This window comes from Meriones unguiculatus, assembly GCF_030254825.1.
Source record: "Meriones unguiculatus strain TT.TT164.6M chromosome X unlocalized genomic scaffold, Bangor_MerUng_6.1 ChrX_unordered_Scaffold_30, whole genome shotgun sequence".
NCBI classification, from domain to species: domain Eukaryota; kingdom Metazoa; phylum Chordata; class Mammalia; order Rodentia; family Muridae; genus Meriones; species Meriones unguiculatus.
In genome coordinates, this window is record NW_026843706.1 from 13,949,445 (window position 1) to 13,977,332 (window position 27,888).

Consider the following 27,888-nt stretch of genomic DNA (forward strand, 5'->3'; position numbering starts at 1 on the left):
GCTCCCTGAGGGACTCTCCCTTGCACAGAGCAGGTGCAAAGCTTTTTCTTTGTAAATTGAAGGCTGCGAACTCAAGGCCACCAAGCCACTGCCTTAGAGTGCTGACAGAGTTCCTGGCAGCCCATCTGATTGGAGGCTAAATCAGCGAGAAATCTGGGAGCAATAAGAGAAATCCCGGGTGGGGCCAGCCAGAGGAGGGAAATTTGATGGATTTAGGTGCTCACAAAAGCCAAGATTTGCGAATTGAAAGGGGGCAAGTAGTAAACCTTTGGCTTCTTTTCAAGAGATCAGGATTCCAAACTGATCCTAGGTGTACTAGATTCCTGCCTTAGGCCTTCCACTTCCTATAACCTGCTGTCTTCTCCCCCTCCTTCCCGCAGCTGCTAGGAGGACAACCTGAGAAGAAAAAGTTGAAATGCACAGTTTCAACCTCTGCACAGGGCTGGATGTGAACAAGAATCAGACTGGTGGAGAGATCCTCCTAGAAGCTTCCAGTTTCCACAACTGCACAGGTAGTTTGGACGACTCCCCAAAAGGGTGGCCATGAGAGCTCTGACAACCTAAGATCAAAGCCTAGGGCAGACACAGATATGTATGAGATCGGCATGGAGCTTCATGGAGAGTTTGCAGGACACACATTAAGCCACAGAGAAGGTCTTGGCAAGAGGAGTTAAGGGCTGTGTTAGCTAATGTCTGCCTTTTTCAGGAGAATATATTCATGTGTGGCACATACAATTGAATAGTTTGAAAATGAAAAGTGGATGGCATATAATGGGGTATGCCACAGAAAAGTGGTAATTAGAATGAGCGTTCTTCAGGGGAGGTTTTTCATAGAAAGGGCTCCTTAAAGCCCAAGTACATGACCTCGGACAAACTTGTTCTCTGGGGACACTCTTGGGCTTTCTTCAAACTCTTTCCTTCTGCTGGCCATCAGTGATGCAGAAGGCAGAGAAAACTAGGCCCTGTCACCCTCACGAATAACTAGGTAGTAAGATGCTGCTGTGTTCCTCCAATCCCAGGCCTAGGAAGTATGTGAGACATTTCATGGTGATTAGCAGCATGTTGTTGAAGAGTCTCCTCCCCTGCTGCCAGGTGCATGCATGCAAACTGGACAGTTTCTCCATGAAGAGTGTCACAGTTTGGGTAGAGAGGGTATAATCAGGGGACAAATGTTCCAGATCAATCATAGCCTAAGAGACAAGCAGGGGGTCTGGCCATTAACCATCTTGTCCCTGTGGCTCTCAAGGAAAACTACAGAGCAGCGCAGTGCTGACCTCTCAGCCTGCCACAGAGGCCCAACCAGGAAAGCTTTGGCTATAATTGAGGTCTGATCTGGGAGGCCTTCTAGGTGGATTAGGCAGTTAGAAGGAATCCACTCCTAGTCCTGTCAAAAGAAATCAAGCAGCCACACTGTAGGCAGGCAGAAAGGCAGGCAGGGCACATGCAAGGACTCCAACTGAGCTCACCTAGTTCAGGAGGTGTTTCCCTAGGGGAGCCACCAGGCTGTTTGTTTGCAACTCAGCTAAATTGCTCCCAGGAGGGAGCCTTTGTTTCACAACATATTTTCAACCAGACTTTTTCTGCAAACATGTCTTGTCTGCACAGGCACAGGAGCACCCAGGTCCCAGAGGGCCCAGCCTGGTTATAGCTCTGTCTTCCTTGGAGTTTCACTGTGGATCCCAGTTGGAACAGAATACAAGAAGCACCTTTAGGATAGCAATGTGAGGGAAGGCCTCTAGGTGTGTAGTACATGAGCCTCTCCCATAGGATGGCCTTCTACACCACCAAAGGCAGAGAAAGCATTGTGATGGTGGCAGGAATTGCCGCATGCTGTCTTTGTTTCTCTTAACCATCCTCTGCATTGTGGACCCCACCCTCATAATTATTTAGTTCTCTTCATATTTAGTGACACACATTCTCCTACAGATGGAGAAGTCTTGATAGATTTAGCTGTCTGGGAAAGTTCCACTTCACTGCAAAGGTGATGTAAAAGTTCCAGGTTCCCACACCCAGAAAGATTTGTCTTGCTTACTTTTGAGTCACTGAGCCCCTGTCCCATTCATTCCATTGGAGCCCTCAGGAGCCAAGTATACCTGAAAATGACTCACAGACACACAGAGAGCTGCACTCTGATGCTAACTCCAAGCCAGTGGACAATCAACCTTAAAGCTCTCAAATGTTTGTCAACCATTTGGTCACAGGGAAAGGAGTAGTACCTGGGCAAGCTCTCCCAGTGGCTGGACAGGCTGAGAGGTGATTTATAAGGGCTATAGATTCAAAGGGCAAGGATGTAACCTCCAGAACTCTATCAGGATCTCCTTCTCAGACACTCAGCAGGAAGCCTGCCACTCCCTAGCCTAGGACTCTGGAGAACCTAGCCTAGACACAACACTTTCTGTCTTTCTAGAGACAGGTTTTTCCTCTCAAGAACTCAATTTTTTTTCCTAGGAAAATGGAAAGATCCCTGGTTCTTTACATGACATTTTCTCTGACTGAGTCTCTATATTACCTGCCATTGTCCTGTTATTGACAGGAAATCAATGGGATTAATTCAGTGTGAAGCCTTGCCTGGGCAAAAGACAGTGAATGTGAGGAATAGTAAGCAGTGGAGAATACCAGGGACCTTGGGACAATGGCAGCAACCCAGGCCCAGCAATACTGACTAGTACCAGAAGACTATCCCCTAGTATACCTTCGCATCCCTGCCAAAAGTGAGTTTTAGATGAAGAAGTCCAGGTACCAGGTTTTGCTGCAATCATGAAGCATTTATTGAGCATGTTTTTATGAGCAAATGCTTGAGAAGTGCAGAAGCAAACAGAGGAATACAAAACAAAACCCTGCCCACAGAGGATGGAAGAGAAGAAACATTGGGTGACAGAGGCCCACAGAGTCCTGCTCCATGGGCAGGCAGGTGGTAGTGCCTATGCTGGTATTTCTGTCAGGGCTGGTGCCATCCTCTTGTCTCTCCAGAAGAATGACATCCCAACCCATGCACACCTGTGTGATGCTATCCAGTGGTTCCCCAGCCTCCTAGCAGCTAGAATCTCAATAGCATGAGTTCATTTTGAGGCAAGATGCCTAAGTATAAAATGACCCAACTGCTACCTGGGGGCTGCTGGAAGATAAAAGGGGGGTGGGCAAGGGCATCTCTTGAAGCAAAGGGAAGAGAAAGGGGGATGGCTCCAGCTGGGCTATGATGCCTGTGAAACTTCACTGGCGCAACCAAAGCCACAGGTTGGCAATGCAAACGGACATCAGAAGACTAAAGAACACAGCCTCCTTATGGCGCCAGGTTGCATCTCGGTCCTCAAGGTCACGCAGCCGCCCAGAAATCACTTGCATCTGTGGAGGGACCAAAAACAGGGCTGGTAAGCAGAAATTACTCTCATGAGAAAGGTGAGACAGAAGACAAGGGGAAAGTATGACCTTAAAACAAAAGTAATATTTTTACTGCCTTTGTTCTCCTTCCATCTCATTTTCCTTTCCCCAGTTCTCATCCAGCATCTCCAACAAAGAAGAAAGTCAAAGGAGATGTATCCAAGCCATGAGGCCTGAGAAGAAGAGAAAAAGGAGCCTGACCTCACCTCATTTGTTACAAGATATGATTATGGCAAAGGCTATGAAATTTCAGGGGGTGGCTTTGTTCACAGCTGCCAAAATCCACTAGTATGCCTCCTCCACCTGTATAGCACATGCTCACCTGCCTTCTCATAACTTCCATTTCCAAGCCGTTGAGCTCTTCCAGGCCAATCCCTGCCACTATATCAGCCTCCAGGCTGTTGGGACGAAAGGATACAAGGGTCAGAGGTGCTAATGGTCACAGGCAAGATATAATCAGATAGGCCTGGTGGCTTTTTGGATAAAGACTTCAGTCTTTCTCTTGTATAGTAAAAAAAATCTGAGGGTCTTACAGAATAAATGAAGATCCCAAATGGCCAAAAGGCAATGGTACCCCATTACTTCAGGTACATACAACTGCCTCTTGACCTGGATGTTCACCAGTCCCTATGACCCCATCCCTGCTTGTTCCTCCCCAAGTAGACAGGGAAGGCAATTCATCTCCTACCGTTCATAAGGAAACCTTCCCCCTTGGTAGGTCCCAGGAAACTCCTGGAGATAGATATCTCCATGGCTCTGCTCTCTTGGGACCCGGGGCATCTGCATCTGATGTCCCTACAGAAAGAAAGGAAATGCCACTCCAAGTCATCTGCTCAGCCCTTGCAGTTTCAGAATAACAGTGTACTCCAGAGGAGTTCCACAACATCATATCATCTTCCTACCCACCCACACTATGCCTATTGTTGGTAGCTTCCAGCCTTGCATGCTGTGGCAAAGGAAACACAGTGACAGACTTTTCTTCCTCTGATATAACTTTTACATGCAGGCATCCACTGAAAGGTCAAGCTACCTACTAAAGAAGAATGTAAACCGTCTATTTGATTTTAAGTAACTTAGAAGTAAGTGCCATTTCACACCATGGAGATTTATGAAACATTGTATAATCAACCCTTGGGTCTCATGGGGACTGTTTCTAGAACAACCCCCACCCTGTGGTTACCCAAATCTGCAGATTTTAAAGTCCCTCATGTAAAATGTAATATTCAAATATAGCACAAGCATATTATATGTATTTTTTATTACTTAAATTGTCTAATGAAATGTAAATGCTATCCTGTATTGTGTAGAGAATCATGGCAAAAAAAAACCTGTACATGTTCTCTACAGATATAATTGCTCCACCCCCAGATATTGTCCAACGATCATTGATTGACTCAACGGATGCAAGACTTATGATTGCAGAGAGCCAACTATAGATGTATTCTCCAGTTAACATGTTTGTTGGGTGTGCAGATTTGCAGAGTTGAAGCCACAGCATTACACAGGACAGCCCCAATCTTTCAATGAACTATTCTGCTCTTATTTGCTTTCTTGGCATACAAAAGCTTTCTCCTCCCAACAATCAACTTCTAGCTAGATCTACCGTGGGCAGGCAGGAACTCCAGAAGTAAAGACCCCCACTCCTAACTTAGCCACCATGTGTCAATACCCCTTTCTTGGGACGAGGTCCAGTCACATTCCAAAATGGCTGGCCTGAACCAGATCCAGCAGGCCTTTGCTCTGCCCTTGAATGTCTCTGGAATCCTCCCATCGACCTGTATCCACTGTCTGTTTTTTCTAGAAAGAAGAACAGAGACTACATGAATACAAAATCGCAAACATCAACCACTTCTGTATAAGGGAGAATGGGAAACCCAAATAAAAATATAATCCATCAGTGTAAGTTTAGATAAGCAAATGATCCATGGATGATTAAAAACCAAAACAGGCTAATATAGCAGGAGAAAAGCAGGAGTCAACACTGAAAGAACTAAAAAAGAGAGCCTTCCAGACTAAGTGAACAGTATACACAACGGCCGTGGGATGTTGTAAAAGAAGCACAAGTGAGTCAACATTTTGGGGGATTCTCACCTGGCATCACCTGCTGTTCTTGGCCTTGTTCAAACTTTCCAGTTCCCAGATCTTCAGAAGTAGACATTTCTAACTCTTCTTTGACAGAAGACGAGCTTCTTGCCATCACTACCAAGTATTCATTTGTAAGTATGCTCAGAATGGAATGCACAAAGAAGAAACTCAGAAGCTTTCCTGTTTCAGTGGGAGAAATGCAATGAAGATATACTGGCACAAGAGGGTGGAGCCAGATCTCCCTGTCTGTGCCCAGGCCTTGGATTGGCACCTTGTGTTCCCACTGTATCTTTTTGGCAGTGCCCATGGCCTTCTTTTCTGCTGTGTAAGCAACATAGGAGAAGAGATAGGGCTCCAAGACATGCTACTTGTGGGAACTGCTCTGATTTACTACCCCTTGATTTTGCTACTCATGGTTCAGTGGGGCCCATCCTTCATCATGGTCTAGGAAGAGACAAGGGCTCCCATAGAGCCCAAGCATCCATAAGTGCCCAAAGCAGTGTCAGGTCCCAGGCTTATCATGGTTCCCACAAGCCCAGAACTGCCCAATAAGCTACGGTACAGCACTCTATCAGAGCAGATTCTCTGTTAAGAACATCCTCCCTCCTCCAATGCAGAGTCAGCAGACAAAGTAGATGGCCTTCTCTGATCTTCATCCTGAGAAGGATGCAGACAGGGGCAAGAGGGACTCTCTGGGCTTGTGTACCCTGAAGTAAATTTTAACTCTGCCTCAGTTATCCTACTGATTAGACAAGCTGAATGTGTCAGTTTAGCCAGGTTCTGATCCATCAGACACTCATCTCTCAGTATTTCTACACAGCTGTAGCTGTGATTATTATTCCTAGTGAATTTTAAATGGGGGGGGGGGGCTTCCACTCAGTCAATCAATCTGCTGGACAAATCAAGTGCAAACGTTAAGGTTTCCAGGAAGAAGACAAAAGTGTGCACCAGGATTGCAGCAACAATTTTTGCCCCTGACCTACCAGCCACCTTCCCTGCAGGCCCAAGAGCCAATTGTTTAAGTGAATTTCTATGTACTTGGGCATCTGCACGTACATCCTGTCTGCTTTGTTCCTCTGTAGCCTTGGGCTGATATCATTATGAATAGTCAAACCCTGGCTCTACATTCCCAGAGTCACTGAAGGAAGAGGAGGTTATTTGTCAGAAGAATCAATCACAGCTGGGCACAGCTAGGAAGAGGAAGAGAGAAGTAAGACAAGGGGAGGGAGAGGAAGAAAAGGAGGAAGGAAGGGGAGGAAACAGGACTAATAGAGCGTATGCGGTTTGGTGACCCTCCTCCCCAGCTCACTTGCTCAACTCAGAACAAATATAAGTGGGCCCTAACTGCATTCCTAAGGGCCTGAACAATTCTCTCCTTGGAAGAACCACAATGAAACCTGGGCTTTGTAGAGTAGCATATCTTAGCAGCAGAGAAAACAGAGTGCTTTCATTAAACCCTAGGAGCTCCAAAAGCTGAGCCTTACATTTGTGTCCAATCACAGCTACCAGATTGAGCAAAAAAATTTCACTATCCAGTAAATTTGAAGTCTAAATTTAAAAAAAATCATTATTAGTATCAGTATTGCTCAATGCAACATTTGGAAGCCACTTAAACTGAAATTACTCATGTTAATCCTGTATTCTAATTTAAATCGATATCCTGTATTTTATTTGACAACCATGAGTCCTGCCTTTCTTCAAGTCCTCAATATTGGTTGAACAATACTACCGTTTGTTCCACAGTCTGTCTGATAGATAGTGGCGCTAACAGTCTTCTCTCCCTACATGGTGGCTGGATTAAGAGAAGAGCTCAGAAGTCAGCTACACTGATTTACTACAAGGCCTTGAGCAAATTCCTTGTCCAGATTCACCCCTAGCTGCCAACTGGACTTTACCCCCTGGGGCTTCCTGGGAACAGGAACAATGGTCACAGTGCATGTGGAGGCACTGCCCCCTGGTGGTAGAGGAACCCAACACCTGAATCAAATCAAGAGTGAAGAGACTTTGCTTCCCATTCCTGGGCCCCCAAGTTCACCCAGAACTACTAGCACTCTACTTTCTTCAGTACCTTCTTCTCTTGCATTGAGTGCCAAGGATGGCTGGAAGAAAAGACACAATCCTTTGCATGACTTTAAATTTTGTCCAGAGTACATGTCTGACATGTCAACCTTTATGTAACTTTAGCTGTATCATGATTTCCATCTGAAAAGTCCCTAAATTTGTAATCCAAATACTCTGAAAGTCTTCCACTGTCTATTGTGCTAATCTTAGAACTTCAAAGGTCTACAACTCTGCTAAGTCTTCCATCATACCCAGGTCTAGAAAGATGGCCATGGCTAAGTGTACCAGTGCTTCAATGGTAGGCTCCCAGAGAAGAAGCCAAGGAATTCTCACATGGGCATTAGACAAATATCTCTGGGAATGGGAAGGAAAAGATCAGAGCATGTCTTGCTTATAGGTGTATCTCTATACAAAGACGTCACACAAATGAAATTGTGTATCTCAGAAGTGTGCTATTAGCCAACTTATTTTGTAAGAGAGTGATATGCTCTGGAGTCCCTACCTGTGTCAGAACAGAAGTATAAAATTTCTTTTCAACTTTGCCTACTACCTTTCTCCTGTGAGTACCATGAGTGTCCACAGCTGTTTGCTTTTACAAAGCAGTGGGACTCGGTGTTTCTGGGCATTCCTTTTTGCACGCATGTGTCTGTAGAACAGGAAGTGGCACTGTAAGGTTCAAAGGCACGTATGTTGATGACTTTGAGTTGTACTTGTCAATACTATCAAAATGCATCCAAGCAGGTTGCACAAAGTAGGACCCACCAAGGTAAATAAAATGTTTTTTTTTTTTTCTTTACAGTAGTTTCAACAAAAGATATTATGGGACTTTTTAAAACTTTGAAAAATGATATCTATCTTGTTGTTGGTTTAATTTACAATTCTTTAATTATGAATAAACCTGAGCCATTTTCATTTGTTTATTGATCTGCATTTCTTCCCTATGAACTGTCTGCTGGAGGGCTTGAATCTTTATTAAAACACGAGCTGTGTTATTAGCACAAAGGGACGGGGGTGAAAGCTCTCTCTCCCTTCAAGCCAAGCTTCTTCACGGGAAATGTATCATCTTTTTCCTTAAGGTGTTCCTCCACTGGGACCAAACACAGCCAGTTAATTATATGCAAGTTTCACGCTGAACCCTGAAAGGATTTAGCTCCTATAAAGAAAAAGTGTCTAACCACACAAATTGATCTCTCTCTTTCTTCTCTCTCTCTCTCTCTCTCTCTCTCTCTCTCTCTCTCTCTCTGTATGTGTGTGGGGGTGTCTATCTGTCTGTCTGTGTTGGCTGCTTCATAACCTGCTTCCAATAATGCCTTTCAGTCATTAGCCTCTTCCAGTTGATAAACAAGCTAAGTACTCTTCTCAGATTCTAGTTTCCACCTGCTTTGGCAGTGGTGGTGGGAGATGTCAGAAGCCCAAACAAGAAAACAGTTACCATGAATTGACTCCTAGGCTTGCATTGGACCATCTTGGATAAGTTGCTTCTTTTTATTCTCTGAACCTCAGCTTCCCATCTTCATGTGAAAGACTGAGCCAAACCAGATTTTCAAATTGTGTTTAGTGGTTTCAGAGAAGTACACTGGGAGAAAACAGAACTTCATAACAGACACTAGGCTGTCTCTTTACAAGGCACTTTCTTCTTTGGGGTTCCTATATATTCTAGTTTCATTTCTGTTCATGCAATAAAATACTATGACAAAAAGCAACTTAAGGCAGAAAGGGATTATTATTTCACTCACAATTCCAGTTTAGAATGGATTATTGGGGGGAAATTCAACTCAAGAACTCCAAACAGCCAGTCGCATCATATCCACAGTCAATAGCAGAGAGAAATGAATGCGTGTATGTTTGGTTCAATTCTTACACTCTTATTGAACTAATTTAATTTAGACAATCCACCACAAACACCATCCACAGTCCAACCCAATGCAGACAATCCTTACTTGAGACTGTCTTCCCAGCTGATTAGCTAGGCTTTGTCAAACTGACATTGTTAACCATGCCATATAATTCATCCAATCAAAGGTCTTCAGAGAAATCCCAAACATTATTGGATGCAATGAACTCCTGCCTCCAAGGCCTATCCACAGACCATCTTAGACAGCTGCATCCCCCAACTCAAGCAAATGAACCTACCAGATCATATCTTCCAGGCAGCTGGAAGCTTCCTCTTTGTTTGCTAATGAGGTTTATAGACCAGTTAACAATTCTCAGCCTCCTGGAAGCAGCTGGTACTGATGTCATACTTCAAGCCCCAGGCTGCTACCCCCACTAGACAGGAAAGAGAAGGGGGACCATCACATTATTAAAGAGACAGGATGTACAAACAAAAGGGCCTAGGATCAAGGTACAAAGAACTGGAGTTAGCTTGGAGAAGGAAGGTCTTTTTGAGCAGAGGCAGGGAGATAAAATGTCCTGGCCCTTTTCATAATAGTGATTCTGCTGATCCATAAGCTTGAGAGGTCTTCCAACTTCTAAGTTCTTCTTCAATCTCCCTAGTGTTTTAAACTTTTATGGTAGATGTGCTTTTGCCTCTCTTGTTAAATAATCTTTAAGGTGTTTTTAAGGCTATTGGGAATGGGATTCTTTTAGTTTCCGCATGTTTGTTATTGATATATAGAAAAGCCACTGATATTTGTTGGCTGCTTTTCTTAATGTGCTACTTTGCTGAGAGAAATACAGCAGACTTGGAAAAACAAATATGAAGTTTTCTCTCTAAAATGTGAAACACACACACAATATGATGTGAAAGTAAAAGAAACCCTATTTCAGAAAAAAAAATGTAAGCAGAAATGAGTAAGAACAGAAGAAGGTTATCATGTAACAGACACAGAGAAGCTGCTTTTGATAAAAAGGCACTGACTCCACACTTGGACCCACACGGTGACTTAAAACAGGAAAGCAGGATGAAGCAAGCTCCAGCATCGCTGCCTGTACTTTGTGACTGTCTTGTTTTCTTTGAATCTGATTTCTGCTTGACTCTATGTAAGAAAGTTAATTATTCAAAAAGCATCTGCCTTCCTAGTTTATTCATCCTCCTTTGATACTGCAGACATAGAGATAAGTTCTTACTCTAAATCTGCAAGTCAACTTGGATTCCAATAACAGCGAAAGAAAATCTGGTCTCAAGATGAAAACAATTGTCTATGAAACCCCTATATGAAGGCAATCATATGTGGTAAAAAGGCTACACCAAGAAGCAGCTTAAATGGTCAGAACCAGACTGGTCCCCAACTTAATGATGACACTAATTAACATATTAACAATTTAGAAGACCGACTTGTAAGATTGGAGTTGACACAGCGATAGTCAGAACTATATTTTAAGCACACCTGATTAATCACGTATGCTCCTTGATTCTCTTTTGCTATTTAAACCTGTAGTACATATCAATACCATAAATATTAATTTGGAGTCAATGGTCACCTTTATTTGTTTCTCTTCCTACTGCTTTGGCTAAATTTATTTTCACTTTTTTAATCAATACTATCTAACTGGTATTTTGAGCCCAGAGGACAAAACTACCTTAGTGAGGCTTGGATCTAAAGCTTCTGCCCTAAACCTCAAGTTAAAATGGGAATGAATAAGGTAAAAGTATGTAGTATGCTTGAATGAAAATGTTTTTGTAAAGCCTTATCAGTTTATAAATTAAAAATGTACAAATATCTTTTGAATAAAACACTTGGAATCTAAAAGTTGTGACAGCAACACTAAGATCACTCAAATTTTAACCTTAATCTCTAGTGTTCAGACACACCCAGAATGCTTGTCTTATATCAAGATTAGCTGTGTAATAAGTGCTAGGGATAGGAACATGCAGAGTCCATGTTCTTTGGGCAGATAGTATCAAACAAACAGAGAGAAAGTAACATGGATCGTTAAGGACAGTAGCAGGGGATTAATTCTATGGCAGTTATGCCTGCTGATTTTGGAATATGACAGGTACTGACTAGAACTTTGCCAGCATAATGGAGAGAGCAAAGGTACAGTTTTGTTCAAACAGAGCAATATCTTCCCTGCAATGAGTATAAACGAGTTCAGTGGAGGGGATGAGCTATTCCAGTGAAGTGAGTTGGGGGCCTCAGACAGAGACAGAGTCTTAGCTTACATTCCAGAAGATAGAACTCACTGCCAAGAAACTTACACCATACTTTGTTGCATCTCTGTGTTGCTGCCAAACAGTACCTGATGGCTCCCTCTGGGAAGGGAAGTTGGCTCAGTGACTGAAGGTGCTGCCAAAGTTAGGGTGATTTTGCTGTTCCTGGTTGATTACCTCAGGGATAAGCCAGAATGTCTTTCGCCATTAACATACTGAGCAAGAAGATGGGGAGCTCACATCGTAGTGTTGACTACTTCTGTCACTTCCCACTCCATCTTCTAGCTTCTCCTTTCCTCTCTAGTGTCCCAAAACTCCTTACCCCCCAAATGGCAGCAGATCTTGAGACTTGAACAGGCTCAGTACCCTGTTTATCAGTCATACAGTGGTCCAGTGTACATTTCCATCTAAGTGGTGACCTCTGAGTGCAAACAACCATTGAAGCCCATTGTAAAAAGCCCGTGGTGGTCTTCAGGAAGACAGTTTGGTAAAGGGACCCCGTGGAACCCTTGACCACATGGTGATTTCTCAGATGAAAATGGCTCTGCTTTCAGCTGTTTCTGTGGCCAGTGTCTGAAATTTGATGTGTTTGTAAAAATTCAGAAAGAGCAGAAGCCAATGGAAAATGGTCACAGATAATAAAGAGGTAAAAAAAAAAAAAAAAAAAGTGCCTCACACTAGCCAGCTCAAGAGGATAATTGGAAGCCGCCCCAGTAACCTGGACAGAGATGTTCTCAAAGAGGTGAAGAAACTTTGCACATTTCCTCATACACAAGGTTCACAACAAACATTCCTGTATTGGTTACTTGTTTCATTATCATGACAAAAACACTCTACAAATGGGTCATTTTTGACTCCCAGTTCAAGAGGATACAGTTCATTATGTTGGAGAAGACCTGACTACAGGATGATGAGGCTTTTGATCACATTGTAGCTCTGTCAGTAAGCAGAGAGAGATGAATACTGATGATTAACTTGAGTTTTTTCTTTTTATTCATTCTGGGACCCCAACCCCCAACACATAGAGTTGTGCCATATACATTCAAGTTGGGTCATCCAAATTCAGTTAAACTCAGAAAATACCCTGACAGACAAACCAACAAGATGCTTCTCTTTTCTCTCTAAATCTGGTTAAGTGAACAATGAAGATCATCCATCATGACTTTCATCTCTAAGTTAATACTCTTCCAAGTATGCCTCCAACTTACACATGGAAAAACTGAAGAGGAAGGACTAGCATGGGGACCAGTAGTGAGCTTTGAAGATTCAGTGGAACATCAGTCATACTCCATGCTAGGTGGGCAATTGGAAGTCCTAGGGAAGAGCTTGCTCAGCAAAGTTTAAGGGAACTTGCTCCAATCCCTATTCTTTGCTGGTCTGTTCTTCATTCATGGAAACCAGAGGTGAGCAGACAAGTTGTATCTCAGCACCCCTCAGACAAATGAAGATGGAAGTGAGTCAGAGCTCTGAGCTGCCAATCATTCCCAGTCTTTGGGGTTCACTGCTAGATTTTTAATTTTTTTTTTTAGACTCTCACCCTGGGTAATTCAGGGCACTTGCCTTCTTTGTGCTTCCCTAATCCTGAATTATCAAAATACATAAAGGGCCATGTAATATGAAACATTCTGTTCCTAGCAGAGAAGTCATGCTTAGTGAAGGGACTCTGTGTAGTGAGAATTTTGGTTTCTTTAAAAACACAGAACTATTATAAAAATATTTTAATCCCAGATGTGGGGATTTGGAGCTACTTTGCAGCATCTGATTATGGTTTGCCTCATGCTCTAGTACGGGCATGGCTTGTAACTTGAGTTTGTTGTCTTGTGGGTTCTTCTTTTTTCCACCCTTCTCCACCCCTTCCTTCTTCCCTTTCAACCTCCTAACACTATATATATGAGAGTCAGAGAGGAAAGGAAAAAGATCCCTGAATAAAACCAGGGGTCAGAAAGAAAGGCCACTTCCTGCTGATTAGAGACATTGAGCTCCTTGGAGCAAGTTTAATCTTCACCAGCAGGATATCTAATTTCTTCTTTATCTCATTTCTTCTTTGCACATTACTACATAACAAACTTTGACAAACAACAACCACCAACCATCCAACAACGCCCCTGAACAACCAAAAATCACCAACAACTCACCAGACCTCTTAGAGTCCTATCATTTACATACCTTCTGAAAAGTCCCCAGAATTCCAAAAGTCACACAATTGCAGAAACTGTCTGCTGCTGGCAAACCATGCCTGTGCTACGATTTGCACAAGGCAAATTGTAGTCAGCTGCTAGGAAGCAGCCTCATATCCCCACACCTGGGATTAAAATGAAAACAAATTCTTATAATATTTCTGTTTTATCAAAGAAAACAAATTTCCAAAACTTTCACTGTAACTCTGGCCAGCTTCAGCATTGAGAGCATGACTCTGGCAGGCTTTGCTTTTCTCGAAAATTCCCTCTGCCTTGTTAAAACACACACACACAGCAACAAACAAACAAACAAACCCATTAGATTACATTCCTAAAGCTAGCATCCAAGGTCAAGTCCCTTATTTGGCTACTTCCTCCTCCTGAGGCTGACTAGCAAGGTCCAGCTGTCAAAGTACTGAAGTCTAGCAACCAGAAGCCCTCCTTGACTCACCTAATTAATATGCACAATTAAAACTAAACACTTCATTCTAACACAAGGTTTCTCATTTTACCTTTATAAACTGTCATTATCCTATGTGCCTCATCTGTCTCCTCTCCATCCAGAGGCAGTCCCTTGTTCCCCTGAGACAAATAGCTCTTCCACCTTTCTCCTTTGCTCTTTCCCCTTTTCCCTTCCCCTTCTCTATCATCTTCTTTCTCTTGTCTTTGTCTCTTCTTTGCTTTCTGCTGTCTCTCTGGGGCAAATAAGTCTCCTTTGTGTTAAAAACTTGATCTTTGGGGTCCTGAGCTGCAATTTTTCCTAATACATAGGGCATGGGATTTGCTTTAAGTTTCACACAGTGCATGAGATCTTCCTAGTGATTTCAAGATGACCTGTTGCTCATGTTGAAAACATGACTTTCATACCATTGCCTTTCTTGGGCTCTGAAATTGAGGCTTTTACATCCTGTCTCTTCTACTCTTTCATCTCCAATGCACAGCCCACTACTCATCCTAATTCTTCTTGCCTTGTCATACAGCTGAAACCAGCCCTTGCAGATACCTCTGTTGAATCAGTCTAATAAATCAACTATAGGTGTCACCTTTACTCACTTCTTGGAAGCATTTCACATCATTCTACAAATGTTCCTTCAAGAAAGAGTCTAAGACATCAAACTCTTGCCATTTCTCCATTGCTTCTGTGGATTCTGTCCTCAAGCCTTCTCTATCTTTCCTGTAACTTGAGCAACACTGATCTTTCCTGTTCCAAGCCAGGATTCCTCCTCAGGTCCAAATCTTCTACATCACACTCATGACTTATCTCAGAATGAATCTTCAGTCTGTGTTTCCCCTACCTGTTGCTCCTCCAATGAAAGTATTCACAGTGAATGGCCCCACCATCTAAATCTGAATGTATCCTCCCTTCTTTCTAATTATCACTTCCCTTGCAGGGATCTCTGCCAGGGAGAGTATTTCTCCCAGTGTGACACAAATAGTCTAACAAAAGAATCAGCTGGGCTTATTTGGGTAACAGTGTGGTTTCAAAATCTTTATATTCTTCATTTTAAATGGTGACATGGCCGTGTGTACTCTCTAGCTGCTGTCTCCTGTCAGGGCGACTGTGAACACCTGGCCAACCTACATGGCCATTTGATTTCTGATCTTCTCTAGCCAATTATCCAGATAACAGGTAAGAGTGCACCTAGACAGGTCTTGCTCTTTAAAGCACTTCTCTGTGTCTTCCCATTGTCACTTGGCCTTTTACCTCATCTTATACAGGATTTTCCCACATGAAACCCTGGCTTCCTGTTTCCTTAACAACAGTATGGGCTTGCTAGACCCCAATAATTTCATATATTATCCTTCTGCCATTGACTTCACTTTCATGTTCTCTGTCTGGATGATGTCTAATAATTATTTGAGCTGGCCATGGTGTCCTCAAGAAGGCTTTCTCATGGAGCCTTCTTACCCAGCCCTGCTGGTCTTCTCCACATTCTAAATTCAAAGTATACTGTAATTATGGATTTTTATATACAAGCTGTACTCGGTGCTGCTAGTGGCTGGGACCTGGCATGCTGCACTTTACAGAACCTTGTAGCTTGGCTTGAGGCAAGAATATCCTAGCTTGTTGATGCTCTACCAGCACCTATCTTTGTATGTGCTCTCAGCTTTAAAGTATCATCACTGACTGCCCAGCCCATTGTGTTCCTGGGTTCCAGTACTACCAACCTAAGAGAAAGCATTCTCCTGTTTCTTGCTTTATTTTATATATATGGATTTTTGTCCACGCGCATGTATATGTACCACATGTGTACAGTGCCAGCAGAGGCCAGAAAAGGGTGAAGGTGTCAGAGCCCCTGGAACTAGACTTGCAAATGGTTGTGAGCCACCATGTGGATGCTGGAACCTGGGCCTGAGCCCTCTGGAAGAGCAGCCAGTGCTCTTAACTGCTGAAACATCTTTCTACTCCCAGTGTCTTGTTTTTATATTATACACATACTGGTTTGAACTGAAAAATCCCAAGTTTGAATTATTTGGCAAGACCACAGGAAGTTAGTTATTATTGGAGTTATTACTCCTGTGAATTCTTTAAAATGGTATTTGTCATCTAGAAAAATCATAAGAGGGGTCCAAATATTTTATCTTTTCTTTGGGTGTTAGACTCTCACTTTATAGCCTTCAAAAGGACCCAAGAGAAATAAACCATTCTGAAGCTCAACTTCTCCCCGCCCTGCTTTACTAGCTCATAGGGACCCTTGGTAGTTGTCCTGAGTCCATCTGCCAGGATCAGGCAAGGAACAGATCCAGTGTCTGATTTAAAACTAGAAGGTAGACACATCTTTGGCAACATCAAAGAGAAGCTAAGCTATTCAATCCTACTGCTCTTTTTGACTGTCTACAGTGTGCTCAAGTTTAGGAGGAAAAGCACAAAGACTGCCCTTGTCATGAGTGGAGTGGTCTGGACTGAACAGTACCTCCAATTCATATGTTGAGTTATACCCTTAGAAATCGAGATCTTGCAAGTGATAGATTGGATAAAATAAGCTCTTTAAGGTGCTCCTGAGCCTGTGTGACTGGTCCTCCTAAAAAGATTAGGACACAGATAAGCCCAGAAGAAGACTATGTGGAGACACAGGGAGAAGGGAGCCATCTATAGCTCAAGGAGATAGGCTTTAGAAGGAGCTAACTCTGCAGAGATGTTGATATTGGCTTCCAATCTCCAGAACTGTGAGGAAAAGAGTTATTGTATAAATCACCAGACTCTGGTTGTTCGTGATGGTAGCCCTAGAAAGCTAAGTCATGGCACTGAGACTTCTGAATTAGAGAATATAACTGGTCAGCACATTTTCTTTTAATTGAACACTTACTGTAAGCCATGTTGTACTCTAGGGAAGAAGTAGTAAAATGTTTTACATAGTTATTGCACTTCTGAGGCTAACTGTAAAACTAGAAAGGCAGGGAAAAGCCTAAGGAATGGACAATTAACACCAGACCAAACTCAGACCTTTTGCTGGGGGAGGCCCTATAGTGTTTATAGAATAGCATGAGGTAAGATAACTGAAGAAATATCTATGATCAGAATTGAGCATAGCACCTACTTCCCATAAGACCCCGGTCAAATGGCATGCCCAATCAGGCTTATGCTTTCTGGCTGTGAAATAAATCCCATAACTTGGGAGGACTGTTTCAGTTCACAAAGATACAGGGCCTATCACAAAGTAAGTATTCAATAATTTCTGGCTGTGATAGTTTAGAAACAGTGCATGCATCCTCCTCATCATGGACACTTCAGAATGTCCTTTTGGTGTATTAGCTTCTTTGTAGGTGTTAACCTGTAGCCTTAAGGTACTTATCTCTTTTGGGGGGAGGGGGAAGGGGGCTACCTAGAGCTTCAAAGCCTTAGCCCAGCAATCACTTAGCCAGGGATCAGGTGACTAGGAGCTGCAAAACAAGATCTGTGACAGATCTTACTAACCTCTTCCCACAGGGGGATGGGAGGAAAGATCATATTACACACTGTGAGCACAAACTTTAGGTTTCTGACTATCTCTGCTTCCAACTGGCTCCTAAACTGGTTTGAGCTGGTTCCTTATCTATATGATCTGACCTTTGGTTCCAGAAGTTTGACCACCAGACTTCCATACTCTGCAGAATTTGGGGAGTCATCTAGGATCTATAATGGACCAGGACAAGGTGTAAGTGGATGCCATTTGATCTTTATTTTTACTCATTTTCTTTTACAGAAAGAGACAAAAGTTAACAGCTAAACTCAACAATTATAAAAAGAGAGCCAGAGAGCATGCATGAGAAAGGTCAGAAGCAAGTTGGTTTATTGCCCCCAGGCTCCATTTGAAATCCCAACATATGACTGACTATACAGATGCCCCAGCTGACATCAGTCAACACATGAATACAAGTACAGTTTCAAATGGTACCAAAATTAATCCGTTTCACAGCAATCATTTCTATAAGCTTAGTTACACGTATTAGGATTGCCACTGTCACAAATTCATAATGACAGAGTAAAATAGCAGGTGGATTCAGGCATGGGAAAATGGCATCAGTGAGGCAAGACAGGTTGGGTGGCAAAAAGCAGCTGGAGGGTTGGTCCCAATATCAGTCTTAATGCTTGCTGGGGGCTGGAAAAGGGCAGGCACATTTAGCGGTCAGATAGCAGTACAATGAAACAACTGTTGCGGCATTGAGCTGAGGGGCTGTGCTATTTGGAGATCTTTGTCAGAGAAATTCTTGCTAGAGAGAGATTCACCTCCCACGGCCTGGGAAAGGAGAAGCTCCAAAATTTGAAGACATGGGAGTGAATGAGAGCAGGCAGTCTGCTAGTGCAACATCTGCTTTACAGAACTCTTAGAAAGACACCTACTTGTGTTTAAATTGCAGTCAAGATCACAAACTATGTTATTCACAGGATAAATACGACACGGAGCAAAAGGCTGCAATAACTAGCATCCCTACAATGGAGAGAGAACAAGGGATAACCCTGACAGAAAGAGCCTTACAAACACAAGAACTGCTAAACTCCAAGCTGAAGGCACAATGACGGGATCCTTGGTACCTCAAGCTTTTCCTTTGAAAAGTGTACCCATTTTAAAACTAATTCCTTTTATACAGAAGTCCCTGAAGACTGACTGAAAGGGAGACTTTCAAATACTTTTATGTAGCAAAAACAGCAGTTACTGTGAATTATCTCCAATTTGGATTTCCTCTAGGTCCTGAATTAGTGGGCTCAAATTAATGGGTTTTTACTGTAGTTGGAAGCAGTCTGATTGTAGCAATCTAAAATTAGCTAATTATACTGATTAGTATTAGGAGACTTCAATGGGGAAGATGTGACTGTTTCAGAATAGGTGACGCCTGGGAATGGAACTTCAGCATTTGACAAGCTGAGACTATGTGTCTGTTGTGTGCCCAGCAGACACACAGTCAGAGCATACCCACTGTTTCAAAAAGACACAATCATGGCAAGTCAGCCTCTCTCTGCAATCTTGCTCTCACTTGAATTAAAAGACAATCTAGTGACAATGTTGGATTTTTTTCTTGGTTTTCTCATGGGATGCATTTGGTTGTCAAAAGATCCATCAAGTCTGGGATCTAGGGAGTTATCATCCAGTTGGGAGAGGGGAAGCATCTGGCACTAACTGCTTAAACAGAATTCACTGCTTGTCCCTAGTCCCTAATGTTTGAACTACCAAAAAGACGATGTCCAAACAATTGGGCAGATGCTTGTTTGCTGGAGCACCCTAAGGAATTCACACCAATGGCAGTGGGATTGGCAAGTAGCAGCGGAGGCCTCAGTTTCCTGGGTCCAACTGCTCAGGATCACAGCTCTCTCAGTGAGGGCACAACACAGCTGTGCAGGGTATGCACATGCCAGGCACCTGTGCACCCCACTCTTTCTCTTGTGCTTTCATTTTGAAAACCCAAAGTGATAGGCAGTCTGGGAGGGGACTGACTAGGTTGCCATTCTTGTTTTAAAAGTATTAAAAAGGTTTTGGTTGAAAACAAGTGACGGTAATATTTTAAGGAATTTTTAAAGCCTTTTTCATTTTTAGTGAAAAATATCTAAGTAACTAGTCTCACCCACCATTTCCAAAGTCAACAGTCACACATCTACACACACGCGCGCACACACACACACACACACACACACACACACACACACGCACACGCACACGCACACGCACACGCGCACGCGCAAGCACATGCACACGCACACACACACACACACACAGTGCTCAGATTTGCCAGAATAGGAGCTGAGGCAGGGGGCACCATGCCAAAAGGCATGTGAGTGGGAAGGGGTCCCACAGAATGCAGGCCTCATAACACGAAGACAGTCTTCCCCTCAGAGCAGATCTCTCCTGGGACAAACAACCACACACCAGCTATCATTTCATAGAAGCAATGAGAAAAGACAACGTGCCCACATGTATACACACACATACACACTCACACATCTCAAACAAACAAAATGTGGCTACTGAAGTGTTAGCATTGTATCAAATCAATGTCTATACAAAGACAGAGTTTGAAAAGATATGTACAGGGCATTCGTAAAATCCAAGTGTGCACCTTGAGGAATTATGCCCATTATATGTACTAAACACTATGCTATGAAAACCATTGCAGAGGCCTTGGCACAAGTCACCTGAAAGAGCTCTGTGAAGCACCTGACCCAGAGCCCATTGGCCACATCCAAGGAGCTGCTTCTCACTCACCCTGCATCAAGTCTTCAGCCCATGTGGGCTACATGTCACTTTCTACAGGCCTTGGGAGTCAGTTTCCTGCTCTTACCCACACATCCCTAGCCTCTAGCTGCCAGGCAACTCAAAAGAAAAACCTCAACAGATGCCAAAAGCAGTAGGCATTCCTTGACATCCACTATGTGGCTCTAGTCAGGGGAGCCTATGCCTGACATTCTGCAACCTGGAGAGGAGTTACACTGGGCTAAGTCTGTTTTCATGTATCCCAAGTCACAATCAAGCACTAGCTTAACAAAATGCTGGGAGAAGCTGAGCTGGCACCGGAGCTTCTAGCTCTGGATCTCCAACATATCTGGATGAGATTGATCCCAATCTCCATCATGAAAAAGTAGGGGACTTCTGAGCCCCAAATTCCTTCATAAGGAAAGGCCAGAGTGCAATACTAGAACACTAATGAAGAAAAAGAATAAAAAGAAAAATGGAAGGAAATAAAAGGGAAGAGGGAAGACATGAAGAAAAGAAAGCAGAAAGAGACAGAAGAAGAAGGTCAATGGAGGGAAAAAAGGAGGAATGCCACCTGTTCAGCATTTCTGGTGTCAGGAACCTCTGGGGAAAGAGGAAGGCCTACAAAGGGTCAAATGGAAAGAGACGGACACTTCAGGTTGACACTCAACATCAGAGGCACTTGAAGCCCTCAGTTAAAACCAGTCTCTTATAGCTACTGCTTATTTCTAGAAGAATCTTGGTAAAGGCAAGCTTCACTGGTTCCATGGCGCTTCAAACACTTCATAAACATTAGTTTCATCAGCCTCTAATGGGATGGTGAGGTAGGGGAGTCACAGGCTTGAGTTATCCACGCTGGCATCCTCACTGGGGTAAGAACATAAGCTTGAGTAAAAACACCCTCCCGGGAAAGTCCTCAACACTAGAACAGCCTCTAAAAGTTATCTGAGGCCTCAAGACAGGGCTGCATTCAAGGAATGTGTCTCAGCATCTGCCTTGGAGGGCTGTTTAGACAGAAGGAAGCTTATCAACTCTGTGGGTTGGAAACCATTTCAGTTGCCAACAGACCCACGCTATGCACTCTTTTTGAGCCCAACAAAAATGTGCTACATTTTTTAAAGCACCACAGAGGAAAAATGATTTAGCACAGAAACCAGGAGAATAGAGCTAGGGTGGGTAGAGATGGTATCAACAATGTCTTTTACTTCATCACTGACAGGTAAAGAGCAAGTCACTTCTTCCCAATGTCTTCCAAAGCCTCAATGAAAATAGAGCAGCACCTGGCCATGGCAAAGCAAATCCCAGGTGGGCTTTAGATCCCAGGTCAAGGGTTCCCCAACTATGAGAAATTTAAAGAGACACTTCGGGAACTTCTCCCTAAATGGGCACCATCATTAGGAGAATTCACAAGCTGAAGTTCAAGTTCAATGCACCTATTTACAAGAGAAGGAAGTATCCTAAAACTTCAAAGCCAGCTAGCACAGTGCCAAGGAGGTGGAGCTCATGGTTTTAACTACCTTATGGATTTATCAACCCCCAAAAGGAGGAATCTTGAGCTCTATGTGCCAGTTTGTAATACCCAGGGAAAGGCCTTGGACTCTATGGGGAAAGGGGTTATCAATTTCCCCCACACTTGGGGCTTATGCCAGCCCTACATGTTTTAGCACATCTGGTACACATCAGAAACAAGATGGCAGAGTTCAAGTGGGCCCCTTGATTGATCTGGAAAAAAGAGCTCTGCCACCCAGCCCCCTCCCCTCCTCCTTCCCATGCCCTGTACTCCTGCGGGTTGTTCTACATATAAATTTCACCCTGGTCAGGAGCATAGGGGTGGGTGTTGGAGGAAGGCTGTGCCAAGGTCTTTTCAATTGATTTCTTTTGGAGGGCTAAAATAGTCCAGGTACTCTTGTTTTCTTCTATGATTCATTATTTGTTACTATGTGTGTTTTGTTCCTAATTCAATCCTTATTTCTGTCCTCATAATATAAATGAGAACAGTAAGCATGGACTATTCAGAAATGAAGAACTGTAGGGCTGGCTTTGACCTAGGTCCCGAGACATACAGGGGTCCCCAGAGAGCCCCAAAGGCCCAGGTGATGAGCCTGTGGTCATTCTAGCCACAATCAACACCATAGGATGGTGCCTTTGGCTTAAAAGAAGCCAGTTCCTAATGAGGGGCTGGATAGTGGGGACTTGGTGATGGGGGCAGGGGATCTGGAAGACTTGGGCTCTCAAGTCTGTAGCTCCTCCCAGGGGGATCATGCACTTGTCCTTTGTGCCCCTGTTCTCCCATCCCCCTACCCCTGGCACTTAAGAGCACACATACCAACTGTCTCTTCCAAATGACTTCCTACACGGTTAGGGAATTATTTGGCAACAAGGAGGCTAAGGCTGTTTTGTGGTGGCACAGTCTTTCAGAAGTCCAAAAGAAAGCAGTCTACCTCTGGCAGAGGCTTTTTTACAGGCCGGGGCCTGTGCTCAGCTACTTTTCTGCACTGGGGCTGGCTGCCACAATCTCTTCATACTTTGGGGGAGGGTCACTGTAAGAGACACTGGCCTCCTCACTGCTACCCTCCTGGGGTGCAGTCACCTCTTCATAGGATGGGGGAGGGGTAGCACTGGACAGTCTGGAGAGAGAGAGCTCAGGGAGGTAGAGGGTACTCTCCAACCGGACAGTGGTTCTACCTCCCCGGCTGGGCCCCAGAACAATCTGTGGATTATTCCCTGTGTCACGGTGCCCAGAGGACTCTCCCTGGCTATGCACAGTGCCCCTATACACCATGACTCGGGGGAGGTTGTGTCCGGCGCGACTAGCTAGGTACCGGTTCTGAGCATAGGAGGGGTGGTGACGAGTTGCTTTCTGCAGTTGGCACCTCCAGATGATAAACAAGGCAATGACAATCAGCAAGACTACCCCCAGAAGGGGCACCACCACATACATGGCGTCTGAGCTCTGGGAAGGGTCTCGGACTGAGTAGACTGCATTTGGGTATCCCTTCCAAAACTCCATCTGCAAAAGAAGAAGGGCCACTCACTCCTGAGGAAGACAGACACAAGGAGATGCTCACCTAACATCCATGCTTTAGACAAATATGTACCAAGGACAGGCCTGTGACTCCTTCTCCACCCTGAGGCATCCTACTGGCTAGAGAGAGCCCTCAGAGAGCTCAGGAAGTCCACCAAGGAAGAAAGACAAAGCTCGCAAGTGAGGAAGTCCACATAAATCATGCAACAGCCTCAAAAGGCTGTTGAGGGACACCCCAGTGTTCCTTTGGAGTTCCAACAAGCAGGATATAGGCTGTGGTGGTATTCTTCCCTTGTTTCAGACCTGTTCTTATTATTCCCAAGATTGCATCCCCACCCAGAGCCCAGCCCCAGGGCAGTACGTACTGTCTTCTCTTTGTTCTCAAATACTTCCTTGACCTCTTCATAGCTGCAAATCTCTTCCATGCACTCCCGCTCGATGGTGCCCTGACGTAGCTCCTCCAGGAACTCATTGGCACGAGGGAACCGTTTCAGGACTGCATGGGCATTCTTGGCTTCCAGAAACACTGAAGAGAGAACTACAGTGAGGCAAGTCAGTCCCTACACACCAGACTGGCCCAATTATGAGGGGAAATGGGGCAAATCCAGCAAGCCTAAAGCCGGGACTCCAACCAAAGGCCTATTGCAATGGGAACAGGAGGGTTGACTTTCTATGATGCTGTGCTCTCCAGCAAATCCTCAGGGTCCTGACATGGTCCAGGTCCTTCACTATACAAAGGAAAACTAGACCCAACTGAGAAGGAACATCAGATGGCACATGAAGAAGGACCAGCAAGAACTCTATGTATTGTAGTCTTGGGTAGAAAACTTCCAGTAGCTTCTACATCTCTCTTGAAAAAGGAAAGCCAGAGCTTTGGTTCCTTTTCCAGGCTACCACTAATAGGACTAAAATCAGTCATGATCTGGGCTTTGGAGGATGAAAACAATCACCCAATGGTAAGACTGTTTACTCCCCACAGGAAGTGATGCCCCTCTATGCCCAGGCTCATAGGTCTGGCCTGTGGGCCCTCTTTCCCAAGATCCATGAACTGTTTCATTAGTGTACCCCAGAGCCATCCAAAGAGAGAAAAGCTGAAAAGATGGATGGGTTGCTTTTGCATGAGCCTGCCCAACTCGCATGGTTCCAATAATACTCACTCACCAGCCATGATGCTCCCTCAGCTCCAGAGGATCACTTGCCTGGCAAGGGAAAAAAGCTGTGGTGAAACCCACTTAAGTTTAGGATGTGACCTCCCCCAACCTGGCTAAAAGGTTAAAGCAATATTCCATAAGGCACAACACCCTCATACAGTCACTTCCTCCAAAACCTCGAGAGCTCCCCAAATCCCAACAGTGCCTTGTTCACACACACATACACACAGAGTCTGGTCAGTTTCAAGAGAAAGCATCTTAGAACTAACACTCCCTGTCTCTCCAATGAATCCTTGTCCACTCAAAATGGAAAAAAAAAAAAAAAAACCCAGACAGATGTGAAATCAATCCTGGATATGGGCTTGAGTAGAGTTAAGGTTAAGCAAATTAAGATAGACAGAAACAAGACCTAGAATTGAAACTGATGGTGAAGGTGAGTCCCAGATACCTCTAAAGATGAATGTGTTCCTTGAATACCAAACTCAATGCAGCAACAACACACACCTCCAATATCCTAATCTAGCTGAGGCTGACTTATAATAATCTTCTGTGGATATCTGTTGTACAGGGTCAGACCCATCATGTACAACATAGAAATATTCTTACACCCTCTGGTCTAATCTACTGGGACCAGACTCAGACAATCTGCTCATCGCATCTTGCTCAGAAAGAGAGACAAGATGTTTGAACTTCTTTGGAGGAAAGTACATCTTTTCTCTTTGCATTAACTACTACTACAACAGAGAAACCTTGTAAACACCATACATAAAAGATGAGCACAAATACACAGGTCTGGAGTATAGATCTAGCTTCTTCATACCGCACATACCAGGCATGTCTAAGACTCTAAGTTTGTTCTTCAGGACCACAACACACAAACAAGTAAATAAATTACAAAAAATCAACAAAGGTAACTTAGGCCTCTATTGCCATAAAGCCCGCCTTTTTTTCTGATAAAGTCCTACTCATACACATATTCTGAAGCACTGTCTAAGCCATCAACATCTGGGAGCAATCACCCCTCAGCTCCCCTCCCCAAACAGAAGCTCATGTTTTATGGCTAATGGGATGTAAGACACATGAGCTTTGTAACCCATTATGCTACTCTTTTTGCCTAGGCTGACAGGAAGTTCAGTATTAACACTGATGGCCAAATACAAGTGCTCTGGAAGCCCAGCTGTTACTCACATATGCTTTTCTCACCACAACTTGGTACGGTATTCTATTTATTCTTCCAGAGCCATATTCCTATTGTGTGTTTAAAATCTGGCTACTAGTCTGTTTGGAAAACAAGAAGGATAAAAATCATGCGTACATTTTAAATGGCGGGGAAAGTGACGAACCAACAGCCATCACTGTATCAAGGGGCTTTCTCTTTAGAACTCATGAAAAACTACCAACAGGTTTCACTAAAATACCTCAATTTTCACAATGAGAAAAAAGTTAATATTGCAAAACTTGGCCTCATTATGATCTATGGGTTCCATATGATAGGGGTGTTTTGTTTAAAAATAAATAAATCTGTCATATCAGAGTTTGAAATGAGTGAGCAAAGCTTTCATATAATAAGAAAGCAAACACATCCATTGCATACTGAAGTGAACGGTGGAGTTTTCAAAAAAATTTACATGGAAAAATTACATAATAGCTTTATATACAGCCATTTTGGTCCCAATCAAACACATGGACTTCCATGCGGTCATACATACAAGCATCATAGCTCCTTGTTTGTGTTTTCCTGGCCTGGAAAAACCATTAGTTCATTTCTGAGACTCAAAGAAGCCAGGATCTTCCCCAGACAGTTCACATGGCATCCCCCACCCCATTAGCAATTCTGTAGCCACCATCAATCACTGCTGCTGCTGCTGCTGCTGCTGCTGCTGCTACGAGGGCTGCTCCCCACTCCCCCAAAATGTATCTCCTGCTTCTTCCCCTATAAATACACCATCAATAGGCAGTTACTATGGCAACAGTGAGGAAGCATGAAGGATCCACGACAGAAAAACGCAGCTGCAGTCACGCATGTATATGTCCCTCCAGCCCCTGGTGGATACTGTACTGATTACAGGCTGGAAAGAATTTTTAACCCACTCCCCACAGGAACACAGCTGAATCCTGACATTCTAGAAAGGAAGGAAGGAAGGTAGGGAATTTGCCACTACAAAGACCTTCTTTAACCACACTCCAGACTGAGGCCTCTGAATCCCAGCTCCCTGGGTCAAAACTCCCAAAGTACCTCCCACAGAGACCGGTGGCCCACTTGAGCACCTGGTGCCCCTAGACCTGGCCTCCAAAATCACTTCCCCAAATCCTAAGCCCCTGTGATTTTCATCACTCAGATCTGCTCGCCAGGAAAGGGTTCTGCGCTTTCCAAATCTTGTGATTCATCGATCCACCCAGTGACATGGCAACTCCCAGTTTGTGCTCAAACTCAAACTCTAGGGTCTCTTGTCCCCTTCCACTCATGCCGGTCCTGAAAGTGCCTGGCTTTGCCCACCTTCGCTGTACACCAGCGCCCTGGTGAAGAATTCCCGCTTCTGGCCCAGCAACACTCTTTTCCCGGGGTCTACTCAGGACTCCAAACACCTTGGCCTGCCTAAACTCCTAATCTTCCCTCCCCATCAGTGCCAGGTTCCCAGATCAGTGGCATCCAACCAAATGGCCTCACCGTTCTCCGGGCCCAGGAGGCAGCCGCCCTGTTTGCGCACTCAGCCCGCCACCTCTTTCCTGAGCCTCTACAAGCAGGGCCCCTGTCCCCGCCCACCTGCTCCCAGTCGGCCAAGCCCCCGGCCCATCCCAGCAGTCTCCTCCCTTAGTCCTAGTCCCTCCCTGTCCCGCTTCCCTCCCGCCGCCCCTGGATCCCCAGAGCCCGCCAGGCCAGGGCCAAAGAGCGCCTGGAGCCCCCACCCCTCGCAACCAGGCGCAGAGGCCTTGCCCATTACCTCGGCACCCCCCGCCTGGCCCTGCTCTCTTCTGGAGGCTCCGCCGGACCCTCCCCCAGCACCCTGCCGCGCCAGCTCTGCCTCACGCCCCGTGCCTGGCGTGCCACCCTCAAGCGCCAAAACCGCCTTGCCCCGAGAGCCAGGCCGCGATCGTCGCGATGCACCGCGCACCAGACCTCCCGGCCAATAGAGGAAGAAGGGGTGGGGCCAGCTGAACCGGCCAAGGGCTTAGGTGGGGAAGGCCAGCAAGCTAGGCCGAGGGGCGGTGGCGCGCACCAAGCACCGCGCGCCCGCGCCCAACTCCACCGGCG

General features: G+C 44.5%; 1 protein-coding gene across 5 annotated transcripts; it reads right to left on the bottom strand.

Moving 5' to 3' along the window:
* Nucleotides 1-2,744: 2,744 nt before the first annotated feature.
* On the bottom strand, nt 2,745-27,888 carry Prrg3 (proline rich and Gla domain 3). 5 transcript variants are annotated; one of them, XM_021628344.2, is made up of 7 exons: nt 23,850-23,867; nt 23,399-23,469; nt 5,470-5,643; nt 5,048-5,175; nt 4,067-4,173; nt 3,701-3,776; nt 2,745-3,342 (listed from the first exon to the last, which is right to left on the bottom strand). In XM_021628344.2, exons 3-7 carry the CDS (start codon nt 5,573-5,575, stop codon nt 3,211-3,213), a joined length of 549 nt encoding a protein of 182 aa, XP_021484019.2. In that variant the 5' UTR covers nt 5,576-5,643; nt 23,399-23,469; nt 23,850-23,867; the 3' UTR covers nt 2,745-3,210. The 5 variants fall into 5 exon arrangements, with proteins under 5 accessions (XP_021484019.2, XP_021484016.1, XP_060232734.1 ...); XM_021628341.2 differs by lacking the exons at nt 2,745-3,342; nt 3,701-3,776; nt 4,067-4,173; nt 5,048-5,175; nt 5,470-5,643 and adding exons at nt 24,646-24,683; nt 27,578-27,888 and having other exon boundaries at nt 17,932-23,469; nt 23,850-24,022; XM_060376751.1 differs by lacking the exons at nt 2,745-3,342; nt 3,701-3,776; nt 4,067-4,173; nt 5,048-5,175; nt 5,470-5,643 and adding exons at nt 24,646-24,683; nt 27,578-27,887 and having other exon boundaries at nt 17,932-23,469; nt 23,850-24,010.